The 12,273-nt window shown below is 38.0% G+C and overlaps 1 protein-coding gene across 1 annotated transcript in view; it reads right to left on the reverse strand.

Moving 5' to 3' along the window:
• Positions 1 to 12,273, reverse strand: part of nbas (NBAS subunit of NRZ tethering complex) — a 240,443-nt gene that overhangs the window by 201,238 nt on the left and 26,932 nt on the right. Inside the window, exons 15-18 of the mRNA XM_080192176.1 lie at positions 10,140 to 10,397; positions 5,193 to 5,318; positions 4,303 to 4,454; positions 3,098 to 3,235 (exon numbers count right to left, since the gene is read on the reverse strand). Coding sequence (XP_080048302.1) covers positions 3,098 to 3,235; positions 4,303 to 4,454; positions 5,193 to 5,318; positions 10,140 to 10,397 — 674 coding nt within the window. The remainder of the gene's footprint in view (positions 1 to 3,097; positions 3,236 to 4,302; positions 4,455 to 5,192; positions 5,319 to 10,139; positions 10,398 to 12,273) is intronic.

The raw sequence follows: 12,273 nt of genomic DNA on the forward strand, positions 1-12,273 counted from the left end.
AAAATCTTCGTATCCTCACTGGCTACAGGGGTGGTCCCAGAGGATTGGAGAATAGCCAATGTTATTCCTTTTTTTAAGAAGGATAGCAAGAATAATCTAGGTAATTACAGGCCGGTGAGCCTTACGTCACTGGTAGGGAAATTATTGGACAGTATTCTTTGAGACAGGATTTACTTCCACTTGGAAATAAGTGGACGTATTAGCGAGAGGCAACATGATTTTGTGAAGAGGAAGTCGTATCTCACTACTTGATCGAGTTTTTTGAGGAAGTGATGAAGATGATTAATGAGGGTAGGGCAGTAGATGTTGTCTACATGGACTTCAGTAAGGCCTTTGACAAGTTCCCTCATGGCAGACTGGTGCAGAGGGTGAAGTTGCATGGGATCAGAGGTGAGCTGGCAAGATGGATACAGAACTGTCAAAGAGAGAGTAGCAGTGGAGGGTGTGTTTCTGAATGGAGGGCTGTGACAAGTGGTGTTTCTCAGGGATCAGTGCTGGGATCCTTACTGTTTGTAATATCTATAAACATATATACATATATATAAATGATTTGGAGGAAAATTAACTGGTTTGATTAGTAAGTTTGCGGACGACACAAAAGTTGGTGGATTTGCAGATAGTGATGAGGATCATCAGCAGGTACAGCAGGACATAGATCGGTTGGAAACTTAGGCAAAGAGATGGCAGATGGAGTTTAATCCCGACAAATGTCAGGTAATGCATTTTGGAAGGTCTAATACAGATGGAAATATACAGTAAATGGCAGAACCCTTAAGAGCGTTGATAGGGAGAATGTATAGGTACAGAGGTTGAGGTCACTGAAAGTGGAAACGCAGGTGGAGAAGGTAGTCAAGAAGGCTTACAGCATGTTGCCTTCATCGGCCAGGGCACTGAGTTTAAAAACTGGCAAGTCATGTTACAGCTTTACAGAACCTTCTTTGGGCTGGACTTGGAATATAGTGTTCAATTCTGGTTGCCACGCCACCAAAAAAGATGTGAAGGCTTTGGAGAGGGTACAGAAAAGATTTACCAGGATGTTGCCTGGTATGGAGGACATTAGCTATGAGGAGAGGTTAGAGAAATTTGATTTGTTCTCACTGGAACGATGGAAGTTAAGGGGCAACCTGATAGAAGTCAACAAGATTATGAGGGGCATGGACAGAGTGGATAGTCAGAAGCTTTTCCCTAGGGTGGATGCGTCAATTGCTAAGGGACGTAAGTTTAAGGTGTGAGGGGCAATGTTTAAAGGAGATGTACAAGGCACTTTTTTTTTTACACACAGCCCTGGAACTCACTCTGGGGGAGGTAGTGGAAGCAGATACGATAGTGAATTTTAAGGGGCATGTGGACAAATACATAAATAGGATAGGAATATAAGGATATAGTCCCTGGAAGAGTAGGGAGTTTTAATTCAGTCGGGCAGCATGGTCGGTGCAGGCTTGGAGGGCCAAAGCGCCTGTTCCTATGGTGTAATTTTCTTTGTTCTTTGCAATATAGGAATGCCAAAATTCAGTGATCATTAGTAAGCTGTCACAGAACAATAAAATTGCAGGTGAAAGAGCAATGGGTGCAATGAAGCATGTACACTTAATAATAATTATACTCTTTAATGTTCAAAGAAATAATTATAGTCTTTGGTGTTCAAAGGGACTTGGATGCGCACATATAAGGAATGCAGATTTTTTAGCATGCATGTAAACCGAGCAATCAGGAAGGCAAATAGCATGTTGGCCTTTACTGCAAGGGTAATACAAGAATAAAGAGGTCATGCTACAACATATAGGATTTTGGTTAGACCACATTTGAACTGCATGCAGTTTTGGTTTTCAAATTTAAAAGAAGGATATACTTGCATTGGAAGCAGTACATAAAAGGTTTACTAAATTTTTTCCTGGGATGATGGGGTTTTCCTGTGATGGGAGGCTGAGTAAATTGGGCCTATGTTCTCTGGAGCTCAGAAGAATAAAAGGGTTTTTTATTAAAATACACAGGATTCTGAAGCACTTTATAGTTGATGTTGATCATTTTCACTGGTTAGGGGATCCAAAACACGGGGCACACTCTCAAGGTAAGCAGACGATCATTTAGGACTGGGATGAAGACAGTTTGCTTCATTTTAAGGATTGTGAATCTTTGGAATTCACTATTCCAGAAGGTTGTAGAAGCTCCATCAGTGAACACAGTTAAGACTGGGAAAGACAATATTTTGATCTTTCATGGAATCAAGGGATAGGCAAAATGGACAAAGGTGGAGTCCAAGCCCGAGACCAGCCATGTTCCTATTGTAAGGCTTGACAGGCCACTTGGCCTACTCCTACTCCTGTTTCTTATGTTAGAAAAATCAAAACGGTCGATCATAAACATCGTAAGAATGCAAAATGAAGCTTGGTTGAGAGATCAGACATCCATTCAAATGTTGAAACAGCGATGCTTGAGGAAAACATTCTTAACTGATAGCATATGTTGGGGCTGTGAGGGTCTTAACTTTTTTTTGTCATAGAACCATAGAATCCCTACAGTGCAGAAAGAGGCCATTCAAGTCTACTCTGGCTCTCTGAAAGAGCATCCCACCCAGGCCCTCCTCTGCACATTTACCACGGCCAAACCACCTAATCTGCGCATCTTTAGACTGCGGATGGGAACTGGAAGACCTGGAGAAAACCCACACAAATGGCGGGGGGAGAATGTGCAAATTCCACACTATCATCGAAGACTGGAATCGAACCTGGATCCCCGATGCTTTGAGTCAGCAGAACTAACCACTGTGCCAACCTGAGGCAAAATCCAAGAACAATAGGGAAGTGATTTTTTTTAAGCAGCCCACCTTCGCACTCAGCAGCCCTTGCAGCTGTTTCTAGAGACAGTAGGCCCAACTTCAGTTAGTAGCCCCACCAAGACCCAGAATGAAAATGTACTTTCTCCCAAAGCTGGGGTGCCAAGCCAGGAAATTTCCTGACTTTCGTTATCTGCCTTGATGAAATTCAAGCCTAAGGTAACAAGTTGTCGCAAATGGTATGTAATATGTACTTAAACATTCTGGAAACACACAGTGGCTATGCTTATAATTGTTGGCTGTGAAGTAACTATTATTACTCACGTGGAAAAATCCACCATTTGGAGTAGCCTCTGTCTCCTTGCTGCCTCTTTCTCTTTTCTCCTCTGCATCTCTTCAACCGGTGACACGTAATCGTCATAGGGAACTTCGTCAATGTCCACATCTCCAGGTAAAATGAATCTGTTAAAATGAAAGCAAATAATTCTCCAAAGGACTATATGCTGCTTCAAGTTGTAAGATATATGATTATAAACCCACTGCTTCTGTAATTAACTGCAACAATTCTGCAAGGTACAAGATTAATGTGTTTGTTCAATAGAGCTTTTATTACATTGCGTAAAATTATTGCCCTAGTGGCCTACATTTTCCAGAGGTTGCAGTAAACTTCAGCAGATTTTGTAGGTGTTGTAAAGATATCAATGACATTTTTAATCACCATAAAATTCAAATAATTGCAGTGAACCATTGAAACATTATGCCTCTGAATCTTTTAAGTTATTTTCATGCTGCTTTGTGCAAAACAACTTCTTTATTGGTTAAAACAAATTTCTGACACACGCTAACTGTTTACAAAAAGCATATCATGGATATTTATAAAATGCAGTAACAAAACAGAAATTGCAGTTTTGAAGAACAGTTATAAGAGATAAAATGTTAACTCTGTTTCTCCCTCCATAGGAGCCGCCTGACTCGCTGAGTGTTTCCAGCACTTGCTGTTTTTATTTCAAATTTCTAGCATCCGTAGCATTGTGTTTTTGCATGCATTAAATGCAGTAAATCTAAAGTAATTGGTCCCAGCAAAGCAGAATATGAAACAAAAATTGGAAAAGGGAGAATAATTCTAAATAGTCCGAAACAGCAGGGAAATGGTAGCTCTGATGAAGGGTCATCTAGGCTTAAAACATTGGCTCGATTCTCTCTCCAGAGATACTGTCAGATGTGCTGAGGTTTTCCAGTATTTTCTGTTTTTGTGTGGGAGGGGTATCTGGTCAATAGGCTTGCCTTAATTTTCACTTTCAAGTTGAAATAATTGCACCTAAGTTGCCAACTTATAAAGTACATCAGAAGCAAAATAATGAAATAGACACTTTTGCCCTGCTGTTGCTGGGAAATTAAACAAATACACATGGCAGTTCAGAACAAATGAGTAGTAACATCCATGCTGGAAAACATTACATTACTGGCATTGCTACACAATATATTGTGAGGGTGGGGAAGTCAAACATGTCTCAAAATGGATGACATACCTGCCTCCATCTTCCCTTTTTCCTATAGCTATAAGGGCCTCCAGATCAGTTCCTTTCAATCCATATTGAAGCAGTTCTCTGGCTGCATCAACATTTTCAGGCACTCTTTCCACACATTCATGCAACACCCATGAACGCTTTCTAATTTTACTCTGGAAAGACAAGTGAAAACAACTTGGGTTAATATCAGATCATAAAATCCCTACAGTGCGATCAAGCCTGCACTGACAACAATCCCACCCAGGTCCTATCCCAATAACCCCATGTATTTAATCTGCTAATCTCCTTGGCACTAAGGGGCAATTTATCATGACCAATCAACCTAACCTGCACATCTTTAGAGATGTATTAATTAATTCTATAAAGAGGGGAAGGCACCAAAAAGAAAGTGAGAAACTATACTTATCTGAAAACACCCAATGATAAACACAGGAGAAACCATTCAGACATGGAAGAAAGAGGACAAATGATTTGAGGTTTACGTCTATTCCTATATCAATTTTGTAACAATGAGGGGTAAGTACCTGAAGTAGTAGTTTCTAAATATGGATTCCTCTTCATTAGGAGACGTGAAAAATTTAAGTAAGGGATTCAGGCAGAGGTCTTTCATACAAAGGCTAATTATTGCATGGAGCAAGTTATTTGGTTGTAACCAAATCTGCCTAAATGGTTTGTTCCAAGATGTATTTCAGGAGAGAAAAAAAAGTACTCATAAACAAGTTGAAAAGACAGGTTTGAGATCAAGTGAAACAGGGCAAGCTTACTAAGCAAAATAGCCCAGCCTTATCGCTAACATTCTATAAATAAAATGATATAATTCAAAAGCAATTTGTAGCACTGGGAATACCACCAATCTATTGCTAGCCATTTAAGGCTATGCATGGACATACCAGGTAGTCCTGAATTGAAGCTATATTAACAGATGATTTTCTCCATTGTCTTTGATACACAAGGTCACTATCAAGGTCATAGGCTTGTGCAAGAGCCAATGCTTCACCATATTCTTCATTATCAATCTGAAAAAGATTTTTTCACAAAATACTTACAACACATATCCATATAATAAAATTTAAGAAACTTAAAATGTTGAATAAATCCTTCACATTTGCCTATTTAATCTCTTTTTTTGCTTTATTCATTTGTGGGACATGGATATCACTGGTTAACCAGCGTTTATTGCCTACCCTTAGTTGCCCTTGAGAAGGTGGTGGTGAGCTGCCTTCTTGAATCACTGCAGTCCGTGTGCTATGTGTTAACCCACAATGCCATTAGGGAAGGAATTCCAGGATTGTGACCCAAAGACTCTGAAGGAATGGCGATATATTTCTAAGTCAGGATGGTGAGTGGTTTGGAAGGGTGGTGTTCCCATGTATCTGCTGCCCTTGTCCTTTTAGATGGAAGTATACTACTTTATAAAATTAAGACAATTTTAAAGGCTATTTTTTAAACTTATTTTTGGAATATCGTGATGTTTGTTTAAAAGCTTCAATTAAAGTCAATCATTCAGATGACCTTTTTAAGTAAACAGTGGTACAACAGCTTACTGACAATCTCCTGCAGTACAGAATATTAAATTGTTACTTGGTGCTAATGATTAACTCCACCATCATGGGGAAAGTACCAAATAAGGAAAAAGATGTTAATATATTGGATGGGAAAGGATGAGTTCTTGCCAGACTGCTTTTTACATTCTTAACAACCAGCTGAAGTACAAAACCAGTGGAACTTGTAGGAAGATCACATGTTATACGAGACAAGGAGACTGGTGTTATGGGAAATGGGTAAAAATAATTATCAGACAGAACTGACAAAAATATAAGTTACTTTAAAGAAACTCGAATCTTCATGGGCAAGGTAAAGGAAAACAATATTGAGGGAAACAGAACAATTTGTACCTGTAGTACCAAAAGCAAGCACCTTCAGGTAAGGAAGGAGACAGGCAGATAAAAAGAGCCTTCCCTCTATTACCTTGGCAAAGTGTTTAAACTTTGCTTCAGAAGAGTACACAGAAACTTATTCCTAAATGGGCACTGTTGTACACCCAAAAATTTATAAATGATGTTCAAATTTGAACTTCCTTGAGGGCATGGCAACAAGTAAGCGTGCAGCCAGTAGATTCCTCACTAAATTATATGTATAACATTTATTTATATATTTAAAAATATATAATCTGGATGAGTCATTTATTTCATTCTTAACATTCACTTACAGTAGGCTGCAGATTAAGTACAGTGCTTGGTTTTCAATCCCTGTGAACATCTATTAAAATGACTGAGGTTTTTTGCAATAACCTGTCAATTTCACATATAAAATAACAACCATCCAGGTGCCTCTGGATGTACAATCGCCTCAGGAGGACTGCAAATAAATGGGTTCCAGTAATATAATTAAAACTGATTCTGAAAGAATCACCCAACGCAGCAACTCAGAGGAATGAAATGGAGATAATATATTTGGGATTCACTCTGGACTTCAAGAAAAGGATGTACATAATTTACAGTACTATGATTTTGTAAGTGATATAGGTCTCAATAACTTGAATTCCCTCATTCATTGGACAGCAACATTTCTTAATGCAAGTTTCAGCCATGAAAAATGCTTTGATTTGAAAAGCTGTTGATCAGATGCGACAAGTTTCCAAATCTACGGATGAGGAAATTTATGAAATAAAATGGGCAATGTTATTCCTCCACAGAAATCATTATTCATAATCTTACTACGTAGTGTTTATGTGAAATGAACGGAATTACAGCAGGTACAATGCTATCTTTATTTCATATATGCAATAATGGATTTGTGAATAAGCTATCAGAATTTTAAACCTCAGAAAATTATTGCAAAATGGATGATGATTTAGCTCTGCAACGAGATTGGAAATTCCTATCGGTAGTGAATCTAAGGATGTTTGTTGCCAATTCAAAATGCAATCCAACATCAATTTTTATCTAAATTCAATGTGAAAGATTGTGATGTGAAGGCAAATGGCATGTTAGGCTTTATGTAAAGAACAGAATAAAGAAGTCTTGCTACAATTACACAAGGCATTGGTGAGACCACATCTGGAATACCAGGTACAGTTTTGGTCTCCATTTTTAAGAACAGATATACCTGCACGGAAGGCGAAATACAACAGTTTATTAGATTGATACTTGTGATGAGAAGCAGAGTAAGTTGAGCCTATATTCTTCGGAGTTTAAAACAAAATGAGAGACAATCTCATTGAAACAAAAACAATTTTGAAGGGGCCTGATAGGGTAGATTCCAAGAGGCTGCTTCCACAGGCTGGAGAATCTATCCTTCAGGATAAGGGGATTGATCACTGAGGACTGGGGTGAGGAGAAAGTCTCTCACTCAAATATCTGCATCTTCACTGTGAATCTTTGATGCCCTCTAACCCACAGCATTATGGATGCTCTGACGAAGAATCACCCAGACTTAAAATGTTGTGGATGTTCTATCGTCCAACAGATTTTTGGTCTCTCTGGGGATCAAGGGATATGGGGAGTTGATCATATTGAATAGGGTTGCAGACTCAACCATCCAGATCGTCTACTTTTGCTCTTATTTCTTGCATTCTTGTGAAAACTGAAGGGAGAGTAAAATCTGCAATACCTCGTTTTAATCACTGGTTTCACTTCACAGCTATTTATTCAACTTTTGCTTTCTCATATTTTCACACGCCAACTGAGCTGATCTGTATGTGTAATGTAGCATTTCTGAAAACTTTAGTTTAAAAATACTGTTTAAAAGCAACTATCCTTCATACTTGAATTTAGCAGATCTAACCAGCATAATTTAAGACATCTGTAAGTGTTATAGAGCAACTTGGACACCTCCCTTTTCCAGTATTAACCTGCAAAAAATTGAAGTCTTGTGCATCAGTTGTTTTTTCATTACGCTACCAGACTCATTTAAAGAAAATAACCCTACCTATTTGCTACACAAAAGCTCCAAAAACATAAGATTTTTGCTACAACGAATATGTGAAAATTTTAATATCTTAAGCAGAAGCCATGTTTATTTTATTCTTGAATTCAAAAAGAGTTTGGCTAATAACTGGGTCGTTCCAGCAAAAAGGTGGTAGGCAATAGTCTGCACAAAATTTCTAATTAGGCACACACACTTCTAGCAAGGCCTCATGAAGACAATTATATTAGGCAGATTTCACTGAGATATTATTTATTCTTTTATGCAACATTTCTGTAAACTTGAAGCAATCAAAGATACAAACGTGACGTAAACTAAAGGATAATACATGAACCTTTGAGAGTTCTGCAAAAAAAAACTGTTATTCTGCATATTGTAAGCAGCAGTGCTCTGCAGATCACTGTAAATTTGTTGTTTGCTTTATATCATATTCTTCTATTTACTTTAATTCTCTGTGGCACACAGGAAGTCAGGATTAGTAGACAAGTGATAAATATGTTATAACAAGAATCCCAAATGTTAAGCCAGATTGTGTCATTATTTTCATATCACATTTTGAATTGATATTATTTAAGTTAAATAGTGAAATTTATGATAACGTGGGAATCAGAGAAATAGAATAGATTAAATTGGACGATTTTCCCAGCAGACAGGAATTGAGACTTAAAAGTCAAATGTCGTAGCACTTCCATTGTTGGAAGAACTAATTACAGTGAAAACCCGATTTTATGTGCCCTGATTCAGTGTGAATTTGGATATAACACGATGAATCGTTGGACTTTTTTTTTGCTCTTCCCAGGGAACTGAAAAGTTTTTGGTTACTGCAATCTAAAGTGAAAATAATCTGCCTTAGAAAGAGATTGTGGACAGAAAACACTTGCTTCCCCCCTTGCCCAGTTCAGGTAAAAGAGGTTCTCACTTAGAAAAAAACTACATTAGACAGCTGTTCAAAAGAGGAAGTACTTCACAGTCAATGGACCATGAAAGTGTTTGCATAAATAAACATCCCCACTGCCTGTTTTAAACCAGCCTGGACCTGCCAATCAAAAGGTTTGTAAAAGTTAATGAAACATGAAGTGACTGTATAAACAAACAGAGTGATGATGGGCGCCGAGATCATCCGTAACATAACCGTAGCACCCTGATTTAGCGTGACCCCGCTTTTTTCACAAGAACATTTTATGGACCCCAACCATCGCATTGTAGCGGGGACGTACTGTACTGTGTACAAGTTTACTTAAGTATCTCCCATTCTAAATGTGGACATAAGAATTTAGAAAGGAACCAATGAATGACAAACAAATTACTAAAGTGCATGTACAATTAATACATTCATTCATTAATTCATAGTCTAAGGTAAGATCTGAGAGGAAGTTTAACATATTGCTATCTGAAGTCAAGGAATTTACATATCAAATCAATCTTTTCAGCAAACTGACTACACTGACAACAGCTTCTTTCAACTCCTACATTCACTACAACGACCAAATTATCACTGAAAAAAAGAGACATATGAAAGCTTTTCACCTTGCATTCATCAAAATGCTATACCAGAATACCAGCATAACAGGAAAACAATGAATTCTACTGTATGAGGAGAAAATGCTGATGTGTTGGCAAGTAAACTCTGATTGGTAGAGCCATTGCCATGGGGAATTCATCAGTTAATAGTAATTAACAAACTAATGCATTCTCTAGGGCAACATTTGTATCATTGCATCAGAGTCCACTTACCAACCAATCAGTATTCTCTTTTCATGTAATCAAAATTGTTGCTGTTTCCCCTCATTGTCAAGATCACGAAGCATCTTGATCAGTGCAATTCAAAACGCTTTGACAGGTATCGTTTCTCAGCAATACTCAAAAACGAGAACTCAAGAAAAGTAACTGAGGTCCAAACATACACTGACCTTTCTTTGATAGAGTTCCTCTGGAGTTGTAGATCTCAAACTTACAAGTCTGTAGGTCTTAGTAATCGTTCGTGGTCGTTTTCGAGGAGGAGCAAAACGCTCCATTTCGGTCAAGTAATACAAACCCTGCTTCACATAACCAAAATATCGTGCTTTGGCAGAAGATTCGTCATCTGAGTCAGAATCCTCCTCACCTTCATCGTCATCTAATGAATTAGTTTCCAAACGATGTCTCTTGTAAGCTACCTTTACTTCGCACTGAGAAAAGAAAGAAAAATGCAACATTACTTTTATGGGTTCGGATAATCACCTTTATGAAGGCAATTTGCTAAACTGGCATTATTTATTGATCATTTCAGTTCAGGTTTGAGGTATGACAACGATGTTGAACTGCACATTTTGCTAAAGAGCACCAAGTTTTGCTAACCTATCTCAGAGATTAAAGAAATCGGTGGCATTATGAATTATAATTAATTAAAGCCAGAGCTGTGTGCGCCAAGCCTCCTCCTGCAGATTTAAATTTCTAGCTCCTAGTGATGTCTACTCAAAGATGAATGAGAAAATAATTGCTAACTAATGCAAGAAGGGGCTGAGGAGCAGAGAAGAGACAATATCCAGCAAAAGAAGATTTCAAACAAGCAAAAAGGGAATGTCACTGCAGAGCAGTTTCAGAAACACGATTATGATCCTTCATAAATATCAATGGTCTGGTCTGTATGGAGTCCATGTTGGAAAATTTGACCCATTCAATTCATATAATTTCACACTGTACTCAAAACTGTTAGCATTTGTTGAATAGTTGATATTTTTTCCATATCTTATAATAAAAAAGTTGAATGTCATAACAACAACTTGCATTTCAATACTACCTTAGAGCAGAATAACATCCAAAGGCTTCACCTTACTGGGAGAAAGGAATGGATACCAAGTTAACAAAAGCTCTTGTACTTGTATAAAAAAGAGCAGCAAAATTGAGCATTTGTCTCATGGAGGGTTAGACTGGGAAATTAATATTGGGAAATGGCAGAGACTTTGAACATGTATGTTGCATCTGTATTCATGGTAGAATACACAAAGAATGATAACAAAACAATGAGGTAAGGGTGGGGAAACTTAAAACAATTAGAATCATTAAAGAAAAGGGACTGGAAAAAAAACCAATGAGATGAATGGTCCTGATGTCTACATCTTGGGGTCTTAAAGGAAGTGGCTGCAGTGATAGTGGATGCATTGGTTGTAATATTCCAAAATTCCCTCAAATCTGGAAAGTCCCAGCAGATTGGAAAACTATAAATGTAACACCATCATACAAGAAAGGAGGGTGACAGAAAGCCGGAAGCTATAGGCCAGTTAGTCCATCTTTTTTCACTGGAAAAATGCTAGAAACCATTATTATGGAAGGAGTTAAGACATTTAGAAGGTCATAATACAATCAGAGTCAATATGGTTTTGTGACAGGAAAACATGTTTGCCAAATTTACAATTCTCTGAAGGTATAACAAGCAGAGGGATTAAAAGGGAACTCAGTAGATGTAGGATGCAATTTTGCACCTGCCTCAGCCATGACTGCAAATGGTGACGTCAATGCAAAATATCACAAGGCTCAGAAAACAAGAATCTTGCCATTGAAATCTCATTTACCAATTCTCTCCATGCCTCACCAGTGACATAACGAAAGGGATCCAGAGAAAATAGCCAAGACATCAGTAATAGTGGGATATCATTGCTGATGAGGTCAGATGCAGACGACCAAAGAGCATACATGACCTGAATCGTCAATAAGGTGCGATAGTGTTAAGTTGTGAAAGGGATTTGTAAATGAGGATCATTTAAGGTATTGGTGACAGCAAATCAGTGTAGGTCAACAAGGTTAGAAAACGCAGGATTTTAATGCCATCAAATGCAAAAGTACTATTTATAGAAATGAAGAATGATCAACAAAAGGCATGCGATGATGGGGTCTGAACCAACACTGAGGGATTTACAGCACTGGGAGAAAGTGGATAATTCAAGATATAATTAGATGCTCAGCCACCTCAATGTGTTAGATGAACAGGATCAATGAACCTTTGTCCATCTTCAACATTTTTAGTCTTCTTGAAATTCAAGAAGGCAGCTTACCATCACCTTCTCA

Source organism: Carcharhinus amblyrhynchos, chromosome 7, assembly GCF_965287045.1.
Source record: "Carcharhinus amblyrhynchos chromosome 7, sCarAmb.v2.hapA, whole genome shotgun sequence".
NCBI lineage: Eukaryota > Metazoa > Chordata > Chondrichthyes > Carcharhiniformes > Carcharhinidae > Carcharhinus > Carcharhinus amblyrhynchos.